Source organism: Oryctolagus cuniculus, chromosome 8 (assembly GCF_051225735.1).
Source record: "Oryctolagus cuniculus isolate XC-2025 breed Fujian yellow rabbit chromosome 8, ASM5122573v1, whole genome shotgun sequence".
Lineage (NCBI taxonomy): Eukaryota > Metazoa > Chordata > Mammalia > Lagomorpha > Leporidae > Oryctolagus > Oryctolagus cuniculus.
Window position 1 is genome coordinate 65,154,380 of NC_142874.1, and position 24,787 is coordinate 65,179,166.

Here is a 24,787-nt window from a genome sequence, read left to right on the forward strand (position 1 = left end):
TACAAAGGGCCGAGCTGGGTAGATCCAAAGCTAGGAGCCAGGAACTTCTTCTGGGTCTCCCACATGGGAACAAGGGCCCAAATACTTGTGCCATCTACCTCTGCTTTTCTAGGCTCATTGGCAGGGAGCTCAGTCAGAAGTGGAACAGCTGGGACTCAAACTGTTCCTGTATGGGATGCCAGTGCCTCAAGTAACTACTGTGCCACAGCACTGGCCCACATATTTCTATTTTAGTTAGAGTTTTCCATGAACTTCTTGAAATACTCTTATAGTATCTTTGGAGAATCAGATAAAAGATAAAGTGCAAATCAGAAGTTTCAGTGTATGTATGTGTATGTGTATGTGTTTCTGTTTATACACACTCATGTATGAAGTGTCATGGAAGATACGTATTATATTCTTTAAAATGCATATGTTTATTTATTTGACAGAATAAACGAGGGAGGGAGGGGGTGAGAGAGAGAGGGAAAGAGACAGAGATTGATCCTCCATCCGTTGGTTCACTCCCAAATGGCTACAGTGACTGAGGTTTATCCAGGCCAAAACCAGGAATCCAGAGCTTCATCTGCATCTCCCAAGTGGGTGTTGGGACCCAGGCATTTAGGCCATATTTTCTGCTGCCTTCCCCGTCATGTGAGCAGGAATCTGGATTGGACTGAAACTGGTACTCCTCCTCCATTTTGAGATATCAGCATCACAAGTAGCATCTTAACCTACTGCCTCACAGACCTGGCTCTGCACATTATCTTATTTCCATTTTCCCGTAAACTTTTTGAGGTACTCTTATATTAAACAATAAAAATATATTTTTATTTTTCAAAGACTCATGAAACATTTACACAGATATGGACTGCAAGCATATACACATACAAATTTTGAAAACATATAAATCACACTTGGAATAAAAATCAGAAATTAGAAAACATGGTTACAGAAAAATCTTATTTTTTTAAACTAGAGTCCACAGTTTTCATTAGGATTCACTTTTTGTGCTATACATTCTATGAGTTTGGGCAAATTTACAATGTTATATATTCTCATGACAGTATCATACAGAATAGTTCAAAAAATTTTCTATGCTTTGCCAGTTCATTCCCCCCTCACTCCAACTCCTGCTAGTCACTGCCTTTTTAATTGTCTTCACAGGTTTTTATTTTTATTTTTTTGGAACCAAACATTATGTAGCCTGGCTGCCATCTTTCACTTAGTAGTATATATTTAAGTTTCCTCTTTGTCTTTTGATGGCTTGATACTCATTTCTTTTTATTATTATTGAATAATGTTTCATTACCAGAAGGATAATGTTTCTTTATCCATTCATGAAGACATCTTGGTTGCTTCTAATTTTTGACAATTGTAAATAAATCTGTTATAAAATTTTCTCATTGGGTGCTTATGTGGACTTACATTTTCAACTCTATTGAGTAACTACTAAGAAGTACAACTGCTGGATCATATAGAAAAAGTATGTTTAGCCTTTTTAAAAAGATTAATTTTATTTATTTAAAGACAGTGGCAGAGAGAGAGAGGGAGAAAAACAGGGAAAGAGATCTTCCACTAACTGATTTAACCCCAAATGGCCACAACAGCATTTAGCTTTTTAAGAGACTGCCAGGCTGTCTTCTCAAGTGACTGCACTCCCACCAGCAATGAATGAGAATTCCTATTGCTCCACATCCTTGCTAATATCTGGTGTTAATAGTGTTCTAGATTTTGGGCATTCTCTGGTGTGCCATGGAATCTCATTTTCTTGTCATGTAGATTTAGAGTCAGAAAAGTAAGCACTATTCAGTTTGTTCTTTTACTTAATAAAACCACTGTAGAAAATTTATGAAAGAATGCGTAAGTGTGTAAAAACGTTCCTGTGGCCTCCTAAATCGAACACTATTGATTTGTTCTTACATTTCAGTTTTCTGGTAGCATGCTCTGGCTTTATTGGTAACAAATCATAAGCATATTACATACATGCTTTTTTGTGAGATGTGACAAAATAAATAATTCCTTTATCATTAAATGGACTTCGGAAGTCCTGTTATTAACAGGAACCTGGTATTCTAGGGAATGAAAATGCCATGTAAATTTATCATATTCATTTATGCAGCTCCTCATAATAGATGTGCCTACTATATAAAACAGCTGTCTGCAAACAAGTTGATTTCTGCATTTATTACCACAGAATAGATGTTCAAAATCAAACGGTGTCAGCATTTTTGAATGTGCAATAATTTCTCTTAACTACATTTTTAAATAACTTGAAATAAAAGGCAATTGAAAACTAAAATTAAAAACTAAAAATTTATAGCATATCAAACTATTGAGATACAGCAGAATAGTAAAATATTTTTCTTTTTTAATTAATTGTAAATAAACTATACACTGTTGCTTATAGTATTAACTAAATAACCAGACTTTCTGAGAAAAAATGAAAAATATTTACAAAAATTAATAAAAATCAAATTTCTTAATGGAAATTGGAATCAGTGAGTATTAGAAGGCAAAGACCAAGTAAAGAAAGAAATCCAAAGTTATTACCTGTATTTAAGACTGCTTTCCTTTCTCACTCTCCTGGAAGAGATAAGTGGTTGAAAAATGGAGCAGAGCTTAAAACTATTTCATGGGCTAGAAAGATAGAAATTTAAATTCAAGGCCCATCAAACTTGTGGATGGATATCTCAAAAACCTACAATCATTGAGTTAGTCTACCCTAGGAGTAAGAATAAGCTTAAAAATAGAACAATCTTATATATGAAATACATGAAACTTGTATAACTTAAATAAAATTAAAACACTACAATAATTCTAAAAAAGATAAGACATCATTCTGAATTATCTGACTCTTAGATACTGGTATAAGATGATTAAGGATTGTCAGTGACAACAGTCTCCTGGAAAAAGAAAACAAAGATTATTTTAAAAGATGATAACATCATTGAGAGGCCTTAAAACATCACTACTTTTAACATATGATACCTAGCTCAGATAATGCATGAAAAGAACTAGTAATAGGAAGATTGAAGACAGTTTAGTAATGTTAAAAAACACAGACAGAGTGGACAGTGAGAGAGAGAGACAGAGAGAAAGGTCTTCCTTTGCCGTTGGTTCACCCTCCAATGGCCGCCGCGGGCGGCGCACCATGGGGTGCAGGGCCCAAGCACTTGGGCCATCCTCCACTGCACTCCCTGGCCATAGCAGAGAGCTGGCCTGGAAGAGGGGCAACCGGGACAGAACCCGGCGCCCCGACCGGGACTAGAACCCAGTGTGCCAAAAAAAAAAAAAAAAAAAAAAAAAAAAAAGAAATAATAGGCAGCAGAAGTATCTGCAGTTTTGGTCTTTAAAAATAAGATAAAAGGTTCAACAAAATATGATGTAATATTGAGAATTTTCATAAGAGAATTAGAAAGTTGGAAAAAGCATGTTAGATGTTCTAGAAATGAAAAAATAAAATAATAGAAATGAAAAATAACTGGAGAGAGTTAACAGTATGCAACTTAATTCAGATGAAGTAGTCTGATTTAATATCAAAATGAAGAAATACTGAGGATGAAGGTCAGAGAAAGGTATAAAAATATAGAAAATAGTGAAAAGAGCAAAGGTTCATATAATCTGGATCTTAGCAAAAAAGAAAGAGAATAAGACAGAAGTCATATATGAAGACCTAGTAGCTAGGAGTTCCTCAAAACTGGCAAAAGAGCCACACCTTAAAGAAACACTATACATCATATGGAGGATGATACCAAAGTATCATAGTTAAGTGTATCAAATTAAAAATAAAGAAAAAGAAAAATATTCAAAACAATATTTTCAAAGGAATAGCAGTAAAATTACTATTCTCAACAGAAATGATGGCAATCTGGACACAATGGAATATCTTTGAAGTGCTGAAATAAAAAAATATCAATTTAAAATCCAGTACCCAGTGAAATATCCCTATATAAGCAAGGTCAAATAAGTACACTCTCAGAAAGAGGAAATCCAAATGGCCAACAGACAGATGAAAAAATGCTCAGGATTGCTAGCCATCAGATAAATGCAAATCAGAGCCACAATGAGGTTTTACCTCACCCCAGCTACAATGGCTTTCATACAGAATCAACAAATTCTGGAGAGGATGTAAAGAAAAAGGTACCCTGGTCCACTGTCAGCAGAAATGTAAACTGATAAAATCACTATGGAAAACAGTATGGAGATACGTCAGAAATCTGAATATAGACTTACGACATGACCCAGGCATCCCATCCTGGAAATTTACCTATGGGAAATTAAATCAGCATATAAAAGGGCTATCTGTACCTCCATGTTTATTACAGCTCAGTTTACAATAGCAAAAACATGGAATATATCCAGATGTCCATCAACTGAAGACTGGCTAAAGAAATTAGGGTCTATGTACACCATAGAATACTACACAGAAGTAAAAAACAAAAACAAAAACAAAAACCCAAAACAACGAAATCCAATCATTTGTAGCAAAATGGATGACACTGGAAAACATCATACTTAAATAAATAAGCCAGTCACAAAGGGACAAATACTATATGTTCTCCATGAACTGTGATAACTAATAGAGCACCTAACAGGCAACCTGTAGAAGTGAAATTGACACCTTTAGGAGCAATGACTTTGAATAGCCCTTGCCTTGACTGTTGAACAGTTTTTTTAATTTATTTTTTTCTTTCTTATATTTTACTTTTTTTCTTTCTTACTACTCGTTGAACTCTTTACTCAACACAGAGTTAACCAAATGTGTATAAAGTTAATTGAAAATAGATATTGGTTAAAAATAAGAGTGAGAAGAAGAGAGAGAAGAATGGGAGGTGGGAGAGTGGGCACAGAGGGAAGAATCACCATGATCCTAAAGTTGTAATTGTGAAATGTATGAAATTTGTAACTGTAAAGCAGTATAGTTCTGCATATATTCCTATGGACTTCCTTCTTAGGATTCAGCTTAAAAATTTGCCATGGGACCCTAAATCCCATTAAGCTGAGTGGTAAAAATAGCATTTTAAATTTTATAGAGACTGGTGCTGGCGCTGGGGCTCACTTGGTTAATCCTCTGCCTGCGGCACTGGCATCCCATATGGGTGCCGGGTTCTAGTCCTGGTTGCTGCTCTTCCAGTCCAGCTCTCTGCTTTAGCCTGGGAAGGCAGTGGAGGATGGCCCAAGTGCTTGGGCCTCTGCAGCCACGTGGGAGACCAGGAGGAAGCACTTGGCTCCTGGCTTCAGATCAACACAGTGCTTGCCGTAGCGGCCATTTGGGGGGTGAACCAACAGAAGGAAGACCTTTCTCTCTGTCTCTCTCTCTCTCTCACTGTCTAACTCTGCCTGTCAAATAAAAAAAAAAATGTTATAGAGACCATATATGGCTAGGATTAAGTGTTAAAGTGACCATATAGATAAGATCAAGTGTTAAAGTGATCATATAAGTAGGATAAAGTGTCTGATAATAATAATAAATACAGTTAAAAAGGAGTGAATGCTCTAACATGGGAAGCAGTCCACACAGCAGACTCAGAATGAGTCGCCTAAAGTAGCACTCTTACCTGAGAGTCAACCCTTACATCACTCTGGTCTGGCTGAAAAGCCCAGGGGACCATTTCAGGCATGGAAAGCCAAGACACTGGCAAAAAAAAATTTCTATATGAAGGACCTCTGTGGGTGAGACCCCGGTGGAAAAAGCGGCCACCAAAGAAGGAGATACTTTTCTCTGAAGAGAGCAGAGAACTTCCACTTTGCCTATGGCCTTGTCGAGATACCAAAGGAGTTTGTGGATCCAGAAGGCTTCACAGCCTTGGCAGTTGATGTCAAGAGCCCCAGGTGATTACTGCAGTCATACAGAAGAGTGTTAATTGTTAGATAAACAACAGGAGTCACTGTGCACTAACTTCCCATGCAGGACCTCTGTCCTGAAAGAGTTGTATTAGTAAAACTTGTTCTCAAATAATTACTTCATTTTAGTTTATTAAGTGGAGGTTATCCTTAAGTCTCATAAGTTATAGTCACATCTAATTGCTTGCAAAAGATGTATCATTCGTGAGTTCTTCTTTAAAGATAATTAAGTTTCTAAAAAAACCCTGAAATTACCTTCTAGATGCAGTGATTTGAACAGCCCTTATCTAGTCTGTTGAGGAAAAGTTCTTATTTTTATTCTGCTTTATGTTACTTGTTTTTTGCAGTTTTTTTTTCTTCTTTTTCTTTCTTTTTCTTTCTCTTCCTCATACAAAGTGTTGAACTCTTAGAGTTAATCTTCTGTGTATAAAGTTAAGTGAAAATAGATCTTAGTAAAAAACAGGACTGGGAGCAGGAGAGGGAAGTGGAGGAGGGGTATTACTGAGAGTGGGAGGGCGGGGATGGTGGGATGAATTACTTTGTTCTTAAAGTTGTACTTATGAAATGCATGCAAGTAAACAAACAGAAAGTAAATAAAATTAAAAAATCCAGGTCAAGTAGAAAGCAAATACTAAAATATTAGATATATCCAAAATACATTAAAAATTAAATTTCTGTGTACTACATGAAAAATTATAGGGCAGTGATTTATCAGAGGAAATTAAATAAAAGAAATGTCAAATATATGTTCGAGATCAAGAGGTTCCTAAAATATAAGAATATGGCCAGTGCCGCGGCTCACTAGGCTAATCTTCCGCCTGCGGCACCAGCACCCTGGGTTCTAGTCCCAGTTGGGGCGCCGGATTCTGTCCCGGTTGCTCCTCTTCCATTCCAGCTCTCTGCTGTGGCCCAGGGAGGCAGTGGAGGATGGCCCAAGTGCTTGGGCCCAGCACCCGCATGTGAGACCAGGAGAAGCACCTGGCTCCTGGCTTCAGATCAGCACAGTGCGCCGGCCATGGCGGCCATTTGGGGGGCTGAACCAATGGAAGGAAGACCTTTCTCTCTCTCTCTCTCTCTCTCTCTCTCTCACTATCTAACTCTGCCTGCCAAAAAAAAATATATATATATAAGAATATAAAATGTGAAACATAAAAGGATACAAAAGATATACCATAAGTGCTAAAATAAGAAAGTTGATTATATCAGACATTGTTGAGTTTAATGCAAAATATTTCATTAGTGATAAAAAGAGGCCTTTCATAACTATGAAATATTTTCCATTTCCCTGAAATCAACTCTCAGAGATTTGGAAAGGATTAAAATATTAAAATTAATGTTAATATTGAAAATTATGCTGAAGATCAATAATAAAAAGTCAACTAAAAACCCAGTTCTTTCAAATTAAGCAGTATATTTCTAAATATCATGGATAGGTCAATGAATTCACAATAAAAACTTGAAAATATTTTCAACTGATTAGTAATTTTTTACCTAATTAATAATGAAAATAACATCAAAACTTGTGGGCTGCAGTTAAGTCCATTCTTAGAGGGCAATCTATAATCTTAAGTGTATGTGTTAGAAAAGATCAAAGTCTTGGGGCTGGGGCTGTGGCGCAGTTGGTTAACACCCTGGCCTGAAGCGCCGGCATCCCATGTGGGCACCGGTTCGAGACCTGGCTGCTTCACTTCCAATCCAGCTCTCTGCTATTGCCTGGGAAAGCAGTAGAAGATGGCCCAAGTCCTTAGGCCCCTGCACCCGCATGGAAGACCTGGAAGAAGCTCCTGGCTCCTGGCTTCAGATCTGTGCAGCTCTAGCTGTTGTGGCCAATTAGAGAGTGGACCATTGGATGGAAGACCTCTCTCTCTTCTTCTCTCTCTGTGTAACTCTGATTCTCATATAAATAAATAAATCTTAAAGAAAAGAAAAGAAAAGGACAAAGTCTAAAAATCAGTGATCCCTAAGATTTGGCTGAAGAGGTCAGAAAAAAGATTGAAACTCATTTCAGAATCATAATACACTGGGGAGATTCAGGCACCCTGGGAAGACGCAGAAGGCCTTACAGACAGCAAAATTCCACACCCTCTCCCCAAGTGGTTCGGATATAAAATGAGCTGTACTCACATATGGGTAGTACCTGCTTTGTGTTACAGTGAAGAACTTTAAAAATTACCTTTCAAGCTGAAACTGTACAAAGTGATTTTAATAATTCATGGGGGGAAATTATGATTGCTCTATAACCAAAACACTAAAAGCTAATTTATTGTTGGTTTTAAGTTTCTTGTAAATATATATAACATTTAATTTTCAGTAAATTGTACTAAATAAATATTAATCTTATGAATTTTTTCATTTCATTTTACTATTTAAAACTATAAGACTTGATAGATTATGATGTAGGTAATTATATAATGGAAGCGATAAAATATGTCACTCTTAAAATATCAGAGAGTACATGTTTCAATAACAGTTAAAAAGCAGATTCACATTAGCAATATGACATCTATTTTTAATGCAAAATATAAATTTTGCTAGAAAATACATCACAACACTAATAATGCTTTTCTCTGAGGCTTGGTATGTCTTTTCCAAAACTCTTGTTGTATGTCTGTGTTGGTCATTTTTTCTCTATTAAGTAAATAATAGGAAAAATAAGTTAAATACTTAAAAATAAAACTCTTTGTATTCTTAATGCTTCTAAGTATTTTTTTAAATTAGGCAATAATTAGCGAACTCTGACCTTTAGAGAGTAATTAAAATTTGTATTTCTAAATGAATCATCTACTTTAAAATATTTGATGAATATTATATTTGATAAATATGTTCTAAAAATTAAGATGGAATTTTTTCTAGTTTCAAAGGTATTTCTCTAAGTATTTTAGCATGATGGATATTGTTTCTCTTGGATTTTCACCTTGAGTTGTGTTTATTATAAGTAATATTTTCTGCTTATGATAATACAAACAAATGTTTTCAAGTTTTTCCTGTAGTAGAAGGCTTTTTTTCCCTCTTAGATATGTGTCATTTTTAAGTTAAAACACTTTTTCAGACTTTTAAATTGTACCTTTGTGTGTGAGTAAATTTTTTAATAATAAGCAATGAGATATTTTTGATTTATTTTAATGTTAAAATTAAAGACTTTAGGAATTGTGTTCAAGCTTATGCAAATAAATGCTGAAAAATAAACTTTCTAATAGTCTTGGTTTCATAACCAGTGATCATTTTGTTTGACTCTGTATATTAACTGGAACTATTAAAAAGTCAAGTGAATTTAACAAAAAGAAGTCAAATGAGTTTTTTGAAACACAGTGAAGAAAATAAATTACAAGATTTAATATACCATTTTCACTTAATTGAGTGCAACTATCATATTTAAAATTTTTTCTGAATGTCCTGTTTTTCAGTTAATTAACATAACATTTAAATTTTATCTTTGAAAATTTAAAATTTCTCTAAGGCAAATTATATTATTCTTTTTTAAAAAAATTATTCTATTTGAAAATCAGTTACAGTAGGAGAGGGAGAGACACAGAGAGATCTTCCATCTACAGTCTCACTCTCAAAATAGCCACAACCACCAAGACTGAGCCCAGCCAAAGCCAGGATCTTTCTCTAGGTGCCCCAGAGAAGTGCAGGAGCCCAGGTACTTGGATCATCCTCAGCTGCTTTCTCAGGCATGTTACCAGGGAACCAGACTGGAAGTGGAGCAGCTGTAATTTGTGCCCATGTGGATGCCGGCATCTTTACCAGCTGCACTACAGCACCAGCCCCATTATATTTTCTCGAGATAATTCTGTCAACTTAATTCAATTAAGTTTGTTAAATAATTTTTTATTCATATAGTACTGTATTTAGTGGTGATTAAATGTGTGTAAGATTTGAATTTACTTAAAAATGATTTTGTGTAAAGAATCACTTTTTACCCAAATATTTATTTAATTGGCCCCAAACAGTAATTACTGTTACTGAAAGGAATTTTGATTGCTATTATATTGTTTATCCCAAAGGTTGCACAGTGAATTAAAGGATGCCATTGAAAAGCAATTGGAGGCCCTTCCCTTTGCTGCAGAGATAGGAAATGACATATATAAAGATGAGGAAACAGTCAAGAACCTTCAAGAACAATTGCAACTAGCCAATCAAGTGAGTGATATATGTATTTTTAAAATACATACTGTATTAGCAGAGCTTTTAAAAATCTGTTAGTCTTTATGTATGATAACAATAACAAAATTGTTAACACTTAGATTTTCTTGTACTTCAAGAATTGTAACATAACAAAACCTATATTGAATACCCTCACTGTTTATTATAAATGTATTTGTGAAATATACATTTTAAGTCAATCATAAAGCTTTTAATGTGATTTTTTTCTTATAAGAATAGTTTACTGTCAAAGGAAAATTTTAAAGAAAAAATTATCAATTAACCCATGTCCATAAATTCATATTTTTAATTTTTCTTTGCTTCTGGTGCTGTTTTCTTCAGTTTTCAAAAGTTATACTATTATATTTTTCTGAAGTTGTATGCTTTTTTCTAGAATTAGTCTTTTTTTTTCCCCTCTTAGTATTTGAAATCTTTGGGAAGCTGTGTTATGTATAACACAGTTTTCAACACTACAATTTTCTGTGATTTGATAAATAAGGTGATTTGATTTTATTGAACTTTTTTTATATCTTTATATCCAGAATAGCTCATTATCTGGCATGGGTTTGAATCCACATTCTACTTTCTAGGTGTTTCTAGAAAAATCTCTATATGCCTTAGTTTTCTCATTTGTAAATGAAGATTAGAATTATTATTAAAGGATATATGAAATGTTACATTTTTATTTCTTACAAATTTGGTTTTAGAATTCTTTACTTATGAAAGTGATATTTTAGGTGAATTATAAGGACTATATTTAGCTTGATAAGCAACATGTATTAAACACTAAATTTATTTATTTATTTATTTATTTTTTATCTTTTATTTAATGAATATAAATTTCCAAAGTACGACTCATGGGTTACAATGGCTTCCCCCCCCATACCGTCCCTCCCACCCACAACCCTCCCCTTTCCCACTCCCTCTCCCCTTCCATTCACATCAAGATTCATTTTCAATTATCTTAATATACAGAAGATCAGCTTAGTATACCTTAAGTAAGGATTTCAACAGTTTGCTCCCACACAGAAACATAAAGTGAAAAATAATAGATGATTTTTTTTAAATGATGATGAAATCAGATCAGACCTATTGTCATGTTTAATCCCAGTGAGAGTCAATTAAACACTAAATTTAAAAAGAACACATGTAAGTGGAAGGAGTTTAACAATGTAAATGAGAGGGTGGACGTTTGGCCTAGCAGTTAAGATAGCAGGTAAGACACCCTCCTCCCATATCGGAGTACCTGAATTCAGTTCCCACCTCCAGTTCCTGTTCCAGCATTTTGCTGATTCAGATCCTGGAAAGCGGATGTGATGGTTCAAGTAGTTGTATCCCTACCATTCATGTGAGACTTGGATTGAATTCTCAGTTCCCAGTTTCTGTTCTACCTCAGCCCTGGATATTGCAGGATTTGAGGAGTAGCCAATAGTTGGGAACCTTACTCTCTCAATTTCTCTCTCTCTCTCTGTCTGTCTCTGTCTCTCTCTGCCTCTCTCTGCCTCTCTCTGTCTTTCTGTCTCTCACTCTCACTCTGTGTGTGTGTGTGTGTTTGTGTGCGTGTGTGTGTCTGCCTATCCAATAAAAATGTTAATTTATTTGAGAGGTAGAGTTACAGAGAGAAGAGAGAGAAAAAGGTCTTCCATCCGCTGGTTCATCCCCCAAATGGCCACAACGGCTGGAGCTGAGCCAACCCAAAACTAGGAGCCAGAAGCTTCTTCTGGGTCTCTCACATGGGTTCAGGGGCCAAGCACTTGGGCCATCTTCCACTGCTGTCCCAGTCTGACACCCATATGCGATGCCAGTGCCACAGAAGACGGCTTAGTCTACTACACCATAGCACTGGACCTTAAATAAAATGTTTTAAAATATATTTCAGGGGCTGGCGCTATGGTGCAGCGAGTTAAAGCCCTAGCCTGAATTGCCAGCATTCCATATGGGCGCCGGTTCTAGTCCTGGCTGCTCCTCTTCTGATCTTTTACTATGGTTTGGGATAGCAGAAGATGGCCCAAGTGCTTGGGCCCCTGCACCCAGATGGGAAACTAGGAAGAGGCTCCTGGCTCCTGGCTCCTGGCTACTGATAGGTGCCGGTCCGGCCGTTGCGGCCAGTTGGGGAGTAAACCAGCAGATAGAAGACCTCTCTGTCTCTACCTCTCTCTGTAACTCTTTCAAATAAATAAAATAAATCTTTAAAATATATATATATATATATTTCAAAAACAAACAATGGAAGAGAAAAAAAAATGCAATGTCCTTATTGTAAACATAAATTTTACCTCAAGTTTCTCTGAAAGGACGTTGATAACCCTAAGGCTTCCCATACAAGAGTTTGATGATACTGTGTTAAAAAAAAGTTAATAACCAAAGAAAATTCTCATTATAAAATATTAAGTGAAAATCATACAATACAAATAATGTATTATATGATTCTTAATTTTATAAATAGAAAAAAATTATGATTATTTTCCCCAGGAATCACATTTATTGCCTTGAATATGCACAGTATTGAAAAATCAGATTATATCTAGATGTTAGTGATATTTATTTTTAGATGATAAAATTATGAATGATTTTTATTTCCACCTCTGTTTTCCTATATTTATCTAATTTTCCACAACTAACATTATTTTGACAATCAGAAAAAAATACTTTTTTATTCACAAGTCATTTCTTCCTTAATTTATACCTTCTTTAGTACTAGTAGAGTGATTTTTATCTATGTTAAGGCTTTAAATTTTAACATGGAATATGACTAAAAGTCTTTTTTGTCTTTAGGATTATTCTCTAAATATTATGAATAAAATTTCATATGGTCATAAGTATTATAACTATAATACAATCATATAACACAACAACAATTAGATCACAGTGGTCATATAAGGTTGTATTTCCTAGTAATGCCATGGATGTCTTAGGCTGTGTAAGTGTACTTTGTGATGTTTACACAATGACAAAATTGTCTAATGACATATTTCTCAGAGTATATCCCTATCATTGAATAAAGTATGATTGTACCGTCCTTACAGAAGTTCTGTTTTTATTTTGTGAATTTATAAGAAATCATCCTATAAAATAATATCCAGTTGTTTTATGCAATAATTAGCCAGCAATTTATTTAAGAGGTGTCAAATATTTTTTTTAAAGGAAAAAACTCAGGCTATAGAACTCTGGCAAACTGTTTCTCAGGAGCTGGACAGATTGCAGAAACTTTATCAGGAATATATGACTGAGGCCCAGATTCATGTGTTTGAGAGTCAGAAACAAAAGGTAATCTTGGATTTTATGGATTTTTTTTAATATTTCAATAAAAAATTGCATTCTTAAAAAGCTGTTTTGTATAGGAATGCTAAGACTCTATTGTCTTATTTATGTTAACAATAGATTTCTGATAATTAGATATGCTTTGAACGGGTAATATGTTTAAAGTGCTGCACATTTGGTTTTATAATGTAATTAACACAGAAAGCTATGCTTACTTCTAAGAAGTAGTTATGAGATTATTTTGTATAAATAGACACACAAAGCTTTTATTTGCTTGAGTTTCTACTGGCTTTAAACAAAACAAAACTGTTCATCAAGTCATGGCCAGTGAAGAAGCCTCTCAAATACAGTGACAACACTTTTTAAAATTGAAAAGTTAATGCTCTTAAATGTAACATAATACTACAATAGATCAAATTATCTTTGTTTACCAGAGATTAATCAGAATAAAATTTTTTACTGTAGGAAGAGATCTCAGTGGCTATTAAAGACTTTCCATCCAAAGCAAAAATCATTTTAAATTTGTTAAAATTGAACATCTCTTTGCTTTGTACTTCTGTTGATAAGAAACTCACTTTTTTCCAATATCATCCATCCCACTGGATAATCTACCTTCTTAATGCTTCTTTTGGTTCTTTTATTATTACATGCATGGAGCACTATAAAGAAGTTCCGATTGTGACCTCTTTTCTGTATTTCTTGAGAGGCAGCTATTTTTTTATTTTATTTAAGTTATACGAATTTCATGTATTTCATGTATACAGATTTGGGAACATAGTGATACTTCCCACTCTACCCTCCTTCCCACCCCCATCCCACCATTACTCATCATTACTTTCCTGTGCCCTCAGTTAATTTTTAAAATTATCTGCTTTGTTTACTTTATGCTCATAAAATTAAGCCTACACCAAATAATGAGTTTAACAAATAGTATGAAGAAAAAAGAACATTGTTCCTCAACTGTAGAGAAATGAGCTGTTAGTAGTCATCAAGCTCAAAATGTCAACTTCACTTCAAAGAGTACATTTTAGGTACTCTATTATTTACCACATCAGGGAAAACATAAAGTATTTGTCTTTATGGTACTGGCTTATTTTATTAAGTATAATGGTTTCCATTTGCTTCCATTTTGTTGTAAAGATAGCATTTCATTCTCTTCATGGCAGAGTAGTATTCCATAGTGTATGTATACCATAATTACTTTATCCAGTCATCATCTGATGGACATCAGGGTTGATTTGATATCTTACATAATATGAATTGAGCTGCAGTGAACATTCTTTCATATGCTGATTTCATTTCCCTTAGATAAACTCCCAGGAGTGTTATTGCTGGCTCATATGGTAGATCCATTTTCAATTTTCTGAGGTGTCTCCATACTGTCTTCCACAACCTGTACTAACTTACATCCTCACCAAGAGTTGATTAGGGTACCTTTTTATCCACATCTTCACCAGCATTTAATGTTTGTTGGTTTCTGTATGAAAACCATTCTAACTAGGTTGAGGTGAAACCTCATTGTGATATTGATTGCATTTTCCTAGTAACTAGTGATCCTGAGCATGTTTTCACATCTCTGTTGGCCATTTGAATTTCTTCTTTTGAAAAATGTCTGTTCAAGTCCTTTGACCATTTCTTAACTAAATCGTTTTTGTTGTAGTTTTATGAGTTCTTTTCAGATTCTGGATAATAAACATTCATCAGTTGCATAGTTTGAAAATATTCTCTCCTGGGGTCAGCGCCATGGCTCACTTGGTTAATTCTCTGCCTGCAGCGCCAGCATCCCATATGGGTGCCGGGTTCTAGTCCCGGTTGCTCCTCTCCCAGTCCAGCTCTCTGCTGTGGATTGGGAGGACAGTGAAGGATGGCCCAAGTCCTTGGGCCCTGCACCCACATGGGAGACATGGAGGAAGCACCTGGCTCCTGGCTTCAGATCGGTGTAGCTCCAGCCGTAGCAGCCATTTGGGGGTTGAACCAACGGAAGGAAGGCCTTTCTCTCTGCCTCTCTCTCTCACTGTCTAACTCTATCTGTCAAATTTAAAAAAAAAAAAAAAAAGAAAAGAAAATATTTTCTCCTATTCTTTCAGTTTCCTCTTCACTTTACTGAGTGTTTCTGTAGCACAACAGAAGCTTCTCACCTTGATATAATCCCATTTGTCAATTTTGGCTTTGATTGCCTGTGCTTCTGGAGTCTCTTCCAAGAAGTCTTTGCCTATGCCAATGACTAAAAGAGTTCCCCCTTTGTTCTCCTCTGGTAAATTGATGGTATCAGTTCACAGACTTAGATCAGTGATCCATTTTTAGTTGCTTTTTTATAAGGTGTAAGGTAGGGGTCTTGTTTCATGCTTCTGGATGCAGAGATGCAATTTTCCCACACCATTTGTTGACAAGACTGTCATTTCTCCAGGGACTTTTTAGATCCTTTCTCAAAGAATAATTGGTTGTAAATGCATGGATTGAATTCTGGAGTTTCTGTTCTGTTTCATTGGATACATGTTGATATTGTGCTAATACAAATAATTGCCCTATTGCATTTCTTGAAACCTGATACTGTGATGCCTATGGCTTTGTTTTTGTTGAATAAGACTGCTTTAGATATTCAAGTCTCCTGTATTTCCATATAAATTTTAGCATCATTTTTTCTGTATGTTATAAAAATGTCATTTGTATTTTGATTGGAATCACATTGAATCTGTAAATTCCTCAGGAAGTATGGACATTTTGATGATTTTAAATCTTCTGGCCAAGAGTATGACCTGGCGTATGGTCTATCATAGAGAACATTCCATGGATTGATGAAAAGAATGCTTATTCTTCATTGTGGGATTAAAAGTTCTGTAGATATCAGTTAGGGGATTGGATTAAGATGGCAGAGTAGGAAGGGAGCTTACTGCTCTAGACTAGGAGAAGATAGTTTAAAAAAGTGGAGAGAGTGCAGTATCAAAGTAGAGTTAGAGAAAAATGGCAGAGGAAACTCCAGGAAAATTTAGAGGGACACAGCAGGCCTACATGGAGAATGTAGACATGCCCAGTGGCCGAGAGCCTCCACACCAGCTTTGGAGAGTGAGGTGAGACCAAACTGCAGCAGTCCAAGCCATTGGCAATAAAGCTGCAAGAAAAGCCTACAGAGAATCTGGCTTACAGCCCTGTAGGCAGTGGTGTACCCACCAAACTAGAGGGGGAAAAAGGGAGGGGCACAATTTGTGCTCTTTGATCACCTTGCAACAGCATCCTGTAACAAGCCGATACAGAGCGGGTGCCATTTTGGACATATGTAACAGTTGTGCCAGCACATGCCCACTCTCAGCAACAAACCAAGCAGAGACTCCTGAGTCTCATGGGGAGAATTGACAGGCACTGGGCGCTCCTGACTCTCTGAGGCTTGTTTGATGAGACTGTGAAAACCCTGAAGCTGCGGGACTGTGAAAATGCTAAGGCTGGGGCCAGCTCTCTGTCATAGTGAGTAATGCCACTGCCTGCAGTGCCAGCATCCCATATGGGCGCCAGTTTGAGTACTGGCTGCTCCACTTCTGATCAAGTTCTATGCTATGGCCTGGGAAAGCAGTAGAAGATGGCCCAAGTGCTTGGGCCTCTGCACCCACATGGGTGGAAGAAATTCCTGGCTCCTGGCTTCAGACCGGCACAGTTCTGGCCATTGTGGCCATCTGGGGAATGAACCAGCAGATGAAGACCTCTCTCTCTCTCTTTTTCTCTCTCTCTACCTCTCCTTATCTCTCTGTGTAACTCAGACTTTCAAATAAATAGAAAAAATCTTTAAAAAAAGAAAGAAAATGCTGAGGCTGCATGGAAAGGCTCAGGGCGTGGCTGGAACTTTTGGCAATCATTGTGGGAGGCTCCACAACTCAGGGCTTCTGGTTCCCTGGTGAGGGACATTGCTAGGGAATCTCTGCATACACTGAGGACTGCACAGATCCTTTGTGTGGTCCTGAGGCATCACAGACAAATATTGTACCCACTGATGCTAGCACCCAGGCATTGGTGTCCTTTGAGGAGAGAAAGTGAGCTGAGTCTCTGCCAACAGATCAGAACAAGCATTTCCTATGATTAAAACAAAAAGTAAAGAAAAAGATTTATCATGCCCATTCTGGGTGTCACCTTAACACTCCCTTCACCCTGGAATACTGAATAGAGCTCTATGGCCACACCCACTACACACCTCAATGTATTCTCTGAAAGAAGACAGTCCACTAATCCACACAGACATTGTCCAAAGATAAAAGCCGCCACAGCAACAAAGAATAAACCAATGAGTATCTCCACAAATACTGAATAATAAATGTACCAATTCAAGAAAAAAGAATAAGGAACACAACATGACACCTCCAAAAGTATACAACATTGTGAAAATAAAGAGATTAAAGAAATGACAGAAGGAGAATTCAATAAATTGATTGTAGGATTACTTAGAAGTAATCAGAAGCAAATGCACAAACTAATGAAATTGGTACATGACATGAAAGAAAATTTCTCCCATGAAAGTGAGATCTTAAAGAGAAATCAGCATGAAATCTTGGAAATGAAGAATTCAGTAGAACAAATACAAAATGCAAAGGAAAGCCTTAACAGAATCAGTGAAGCAGAAGAAAAAATATCTGACTTTGAAGACAAATTGAAGGAGATTATACAGTCAGAGAAAAAACAAGAAGAAATTAGAAAACTAAAAAACACTGTTGGGAATCTATATGTTACTGAAAAACAGCCTAACATACAGGTTCTAGGAGTTCCTGAAGCTGTGGAAAGAGACAAAGGATTAGAAGGCCTATGTAGTGAAATAACTACAAAAAACTTCCCTAATTTGGAGAAAGAAAGGGACATTCAAGTACACAAAGCACGTAGAACTCCTAATAGACATGACCAGAAATGATCTTTACCACACAGATTGTAATCAGACTCTCCACAGTAAAATATAAAGAAAAGTTTCTAAAATGTTAACAACAAAGAAGGGAACTATGTAATTATTAAGGGATCAACTCAATAGGAAAATTTAACAATTAGGTGTATATGCACCTAATTAAAGGGCATGTGGCTATTTTAAAAAAATGTTAAGGGATCTAAAGAGAGACAAAGACTCAAATACAATAGTAAAGGGGGACCTCAATACCACACTTTCAGCAATGGAAAGATCAACCAGACAGAAAATCAATAAAGAAACAGTAGATTTAGTTGACACTATAAACCAAATGGACCTAACACATGTATACAGAGCTTTTAATCCTACAGTTAAAGAATACACATTCTTCTCAGCAGTGCATGGAACTTTCTCTAGGATTGATCACATACTAGGCCATAAAGCAGGTCTCAGTAAATTCAGAAACATCAAAATCTTAACCATGCATCTTTTGGACCACCGTGGAATGAAGCTGGAAATCAGCAACTCAGGAATCTATAGAGCATATGCAAACACATTGAGACTGAACAACATGCTCCTGAATGTACAGTGGGTCATTGAAGAAATCAAGAGAAATCAAAAAAATTCTGGCAACAAATGAAGATAACAACACAACATATCCAAACTTCTGGGATACAGCCAAAGAGAGTTAACAGGCAAGTTTATAGCAGTTGGTGCCTACATTAAGAAATTGGAAAGGCACTAAATAAATGAGCTGTCAGTACATTTCAAGGATCTAGAAAAACAACAGCAAACCAAACCCAAAAATATTAGCAAAAATGAAATTATTAAAATTAGAGAAGAAATAAACAAATTGAGTCAAAAATACAGAAGATCAGCAAAGAAAAGAGCTAGTTTTTTTTTTGAAAAATTAACAAAATTGGTACACCATTGGCCCAACTAACCATGAAAAGGGGAGAGAAGACCCAGATCAATAAAATCAGAGCTGTAAAAGGAAATGTAACAACAGACATCACAGAAATAAAAAGGATCATCAGAAATTACTACAAAGAGCTGTATGCCAACAATTTGGGAAATGTAGAAGAAATGGATAGATTCCTGGACACATACAACCTACCTAAATTGAGCCATGAAGACATAGAAAATCTAAAAGACCCATAACTAAGACAGAAATCAGTATTAAAGACCCTCCCAAAAAAATAAAGCCCAGAACTGGATGGCTTCACTGCTGAATTCTACCAGACATTTAAAGAAAAAAAAATATCCAATTCTTCTCAAGTTATTCAAAACAATTAAAAGGGAAGAAGTTCTCCCAAGTTCTTTCTATGGAGCCAGCATCACCTTAATTCCTAAACCTGAAAAAGATGCAAAAGAGAAAGAGAATTACAGACCAAATTTTTTCTATGAAGCCAGCATCACCTTAAACCCCAAGCTGGAAAAAGATGCAACATAGAAAGAGAATTACAGACTAGTTTTCCTGATGAACATAGACACAAAAATCCTCAACAAAATTCTAGCCAGTTGAATCTAACAACACATCATGAAGATCATTCATGGGACCAAGTGGTATTTATCCCTGGTATGCAGGGATGATTCAATGTTCACAAATCAATCAATGTGACACATCACATAAAAAAACAGAAAAACAACAACCATATGATTATCTCAATAGATGCAGAGAAAGCATTTGATAGAATACGACACCATTTCATGTTGAAAACTCTAAGCAAATTGGGTACAGAAGGAGCATTCCTCAACACAATTAAGGCAATCTGTGACAAAGCCATGGCCAGCATCCTACTGAATGGGGAAAAATTGCAAGCAATCTCACTGGGATCTGGAATCAGACAAGGATGCCACTCTCACCACTGCTTCAATATAGTCCTGGAAGTTTTAGCCAGAGCTATTAAGCAAGAAAAAGAAATTAAAAGGTTGTAGAAATTGAGAAGGAGGAAGTCAAACTATTCCTTATTTGCAGATGACATGATTCTATATATAGGGAACCCAAAAGACTCGACTAAGATATTATTAGAATGCATAAAAGAGTATGGTAAAGTGGCAGGGTATAAAATTAACCCACAAATCAACAGCCTTGGTATACACAGACAATGCTGTGGCTGAGAAAGAACTTCTAGGATTAGCCCCATTAACATTAGCTACAAAAAAGTCAAATTCTTTGGAAAAAATTTGAGGATTTCAAATATCTTTACAATGAGAATTATAAAACATTAAAGAAAGAAATAGGAGAAGATATAAAAAATGAAAAATATAACATTTTCATGGATTGGAAGAATCAATATCATCAACATATCCATGCTCCAAAAGAAATTTACAAATTAAAGTGATACCAATCAAAATACCAATTATATTCCTTTCAGATATAGAAAAAATGATGCTGAAATTCATATGGAAATACAGGAGACCCTGATTAGCTAAAGCAATCTTATACAACAAAAACAAAACTGGATGCATCACAATACCAGATTTCAAGACATACTACAGGGTGGTTACAATCAAATCAGCCTGGTACTGATACAAATACAGATGGATATACCAATGGAACAGAATAGCAACAAAAGAAAGCAATTCAAGCATTTTTACCCAGTTTACCTTTGACAAAGGAGCTAAAACCATCCCCAAGGGCAAGGACAGTTCTTCAACAAATGGTGCTGGGAAAACTGGATTTCTACATGCAGAAGCATGAATCAAGACCCCTACCTTACAGCATACACAAAAATGCACTGAAAATGGATTTAAGACATAAATCTATGACCCAATAGCATCAAATTATTAGAGAACATTGGGGAAGACATTGGCACAGCAAAGAATTCTAGGAAAAGACTCCAGAGGCACAAGCAGTCAAAGCCAAAATTAACAGATGAAATTACATCAAATTGAGAAGCTTCAGTACTGCAAAAGAAACACTCAGGAAAGTGAAGAGGCAACCAACAAAATGGAAGAAATTATTTGCAAACTATTCCACTGATAAAGGATTAATAACCAAAATAAATAAAGAGAACAAGAAACTCAACAACAGCAAAACAAACAACCCAATTGTTTGCCCTGCTATTTTTCCTTAAATATTCCTATTGTTTGCTTTGGATTTCCTTTGTACCTTTACTGGGAGATTTTCTGCCTTCACCTTCTTTCATAATGATGACTATCTTTCTGTATTTCTGTGCACATCCTTAAGCATCATTGGTAAGCCTGGATAAGTGGAGACAGTTCCTTTCATTTTTTGTTTATTATGGAAGGTCTTTATTTTACTTTGATTCATAATTGAGAACATTGTATGGTACAGTATTTGTGGCTGATAGTTTCTTTTTATTTAGACTTGGACTATGTCTCTCCATTGTCTCCTAGCCTTTAGGATTTCTGATAGTCTATTTAGGGATTTTCTGAAAGTAATCTGGTATTTCCCTTGTGCACATTTTAGACTCTTTTCTTTATGCTTACTGTTTAAGGTTTGACTACAGTGTGTCGTGAAGATCTTTTCTGGTCATGCCTGTTAAGAGTTCTGTGTGCATTGTGTGCTTGGATTTCCCTTTCTTCAAATTAGGGTGCTTTCTGTAATTATTTCACTGAGTAGGCCTTTTTTTTATTTTATACTCTTATATTCTAGTTGAATTACTTATTATTATTATTATTATTATTATTTTTAACAGAGTTAGAGAGAGAGACAGAGAGGAAGGTCTTCCTTCCATTGGTTCACCCCCCAAATGACTGTTACAGCCGGCGCGCTGCCATGAGCCAGGTGTTTCCTCCTGGTCTCCCATGCGGGTGCAGGGCCAAAGCACTTGTGCCATCCTCCACTGCCTTCCTGGGCCACAGCAAAGAGCTGGACTGGAAGAGGAACAACCAGGACAGAATCCAACACCCCAACTGGGATTAGAACCCAGGGTACCGGCGCCGCAGGTGGAAGATTAGCCTAGTGAGCCATAGCACCGGCCTTGAGTAGGCCTTCTAATCTATTCTCTGTTCCCACACCTTCAGGAACTCCCAAAACCCATATGTTGGTTCATTTGATAGTATCCCATAAATCTCCAACACTGTTTTAATTTTTTAAATCCTTCTTTTTGTATTTGTCTTTAAGCTTGGATATTCTTTCTTCTGCCTCCCCAAGTCTGTTGTTAAAGATTCCTGTGTTTTTTTTTTTTATTTGAGATATTTAATTCTTCTTTTCTAATATTTCATTTTGATTTACTTCAAAATGTCAATCTAATGGGAAAGTTTTTTTTTTCCATGTCATGTATGGATTTCTTTAACTCCTAAACTTGCTTCTCTTTGCTTCTGTGTAATCTTATGATTAATTTTTTAAATTCATTTTCAGGTATTTCATTAATGTATTCGTCTTTACATTCTAATATTGACGTTTTGTTGTGTTCCTTTGTGGGAGTCATGTTGCCTTTCTTATTGTTTCTTGAGTTTCTGCATTTATTTTTGGCCATTTGTGGAATTATTGTTGGTTTTCACCTCTGATAGATTTTATCTTTGAACTATACCTCTGTGACTTAGTGGAGTTTCTGTTCTTAAAGATTTTTATTTATTTATTTGACAGGCAGAGTTACAGACAGTGAGAGAGAGAGACAGAGATAACGGTCTTCCTTCTGTGGGTTCACTCTCCAAATGGCCACAACGGCTGGAGCTGCACTGATCCAGAGCCAGGTGCTTCTTCCTGGTCTCCCATGAGGGTGCAGGGGTCCAAGGACTTGGGCCATATTCTACTGCTATCCCAGGCCATAGCAGAGAGCTGGACTGGAAAAGGAGCAAGATGGACTAGAACCGGCGCCCATATGGAATACCAGTGCCACAGGCAGAGGATTAACCTAGTGTGCCACAGCGCCAGCCCCGAAGTTTCTGTTCTTTCACTGAATACCCAGAGGCATGTTCTGGGTGTAGCCAGGGAGTTTTGGTCAGTGCTCCAGGCTGTGGCAAGTATCCAGGGTGATCCAGTTGGGCATGTTAGATCTTCTCTTGTCAGCAGGAAGGAAGATATGGTCACATATCATTCCTTCTAAGGTGATCAATACCAAGTTTAGCCCACAGAGGGTACAACACTCATCTGCTCTGGCACATGAACTGCACATAGGATCTGTGCAATCCTTGTATCACCATGGCTCCTGCTCCAGTGATCCAACTCAGGCAGTCAGAAAGCTCACAGTGCTTGCCCAGAGACCCAGCTACACCCTGTACACTGTTGTGCCGTCATGGCATTCCTGCAGTCTCAGCACACAAAGCCCCCACAGTCACGAGGTGCAGAGGACCTGCTCTGCCTTGCTAGCCTATACCTTCCACCGAGAGGCACAAATGTTCCCAGAGCCAGCTGCCTCTGGGTACCCCTCCTAGGCAGTTTGAGCTCCGGTGCCAGTGATACATTGAGAGGCTGGGGGCACCTCACGTTGTCCATGGGTGTGCAGCCCCCTGTCATTCCTCCTAGGAGGACTCAAATTCAGGCAGATTTTTCCGTCTGGTAAAATCCCTGGTTCACAACTGATCAGAATAAATTACACAGCCGCTACTCCTTTCAAAATGGTGGCTTCACCCTGCCAGTCGCTGTGCATGCATGACAGCCACTGCAGCCACTACTGATTTTAGAATGGCAGCTTCTCCCCAGCCGAGCTACCCCAGCCACTGCTTGTGTCATGATAGTGCCCTCTCTCAGCCAGTTGCCAGGTGCCTTTGTGGGGGGATAAGAGAGAAACATGCTCTTTTTTCGCTTGGTTAGAGGGGTACATTGTCCCCCTATGGCTCCAGACCTGGCTCGTGGCATGCTCTCCCTCTGACTATATTGCATTTGGCAGGACCTGCTGCAGTCTGTTCTCACCGTGCTCTCCAACCTGGCACTTCTTTCATCTCTTGGCTTTGGGCATCATGTGTTGTGTCCATGCTCATTGCTTGGAATCCACACCTTCCATGCTGACCCATGGTGTCCCTCTTCCTTCTGTAGAGTTTCCACTATAGATTTATCTATGACTCTCCCCTGAGAATGTCCTTCCTCCACTTTTTTTGCTACTGTTTTCTCACCTAGCCTAAAATAGTACATCATTTCTCAACTCTCATTTTTAGACTTTTCAAGTTTCAGTATATGGATGTTCTTTTATTATCATTGTAATTGGGAATTTCTACCTCAAGAAGTGGTAATAATACTTAAAAGGTGCTTATCAATTTATAAAATAGCATTTCTCTTTTTAAATGTAATTTAATTTTGTTTGAAAGGCAGAGAGAGTTCTTCCATCTGTTGGTTGACTCCCAAAAGGCTCACATTAGCTAGGATTGGGCTTGGCAGAAGCTAGGAGGCTGCAACTCAGTCCTAGTCTCCCATGTGAAGGCAGGGACATGAATACTTAAGCTGTCACCTGCTGCCTCTCAGGGTGCTCATTAGCAGGGAGCTGCATTCAGAAGCAGTGCAAGACTCAGTGCAAGCTTCTCATGTGGTATCTTCACCACTGTCCAAATGCATATCAAACAAAATGCTGTTTCTGTGTGTGTTCTTCTTTGAAAATAACTCACCTTTAGTCTGATCTGTAGGATTTTAGCTCTTGAGATTATTTATATTTATCAGTTAAACTCATAAGGCATTTTTTAACTGAATAGGATCTTTTTTGTACTATAGCTATACAGTTAGTTTTTTTGTTTGTTTGTTTTTGTACAAGTTACAAATGATACTTGGACAAGTTACAAATA

The 24,787-nt window shown here is 36.8% G+C and overlaps 1 protein-coding gene across 7 annotated transcripts in view; it reads left to right on the plus strand.

Annotated features, from left to right (window-relative positions):
* Positions 1-24,787, plus strand: part of SCLT1 (sodium channel and clathrin linker 1) — a 265,393-nt gene that overhangs the window by 63,468 nt on the left and 177,138 nt on the right. For all 7 annotated transcript variants that reach the window (XR_016211963.1, XR_016211964.1, XM_017347573.4 and 4 more), the window contains 2 exons: positions 9,834-9,969; positions 13,117-13,239. Coding sequence is in view for 5 of the 7 variants with exons in the window: in XM_017347573.4 (XP_017203062.3) it covers positions 9,834-9,969; positions 13,117-13,239 (259 nt within the window). In the remaining 2 variants the exon portion in view is untranslated. The remainder of the gene's footprint in view (positions 1-9,833; positions 9,970-13,116; positions 13,240-24,787) is intronic.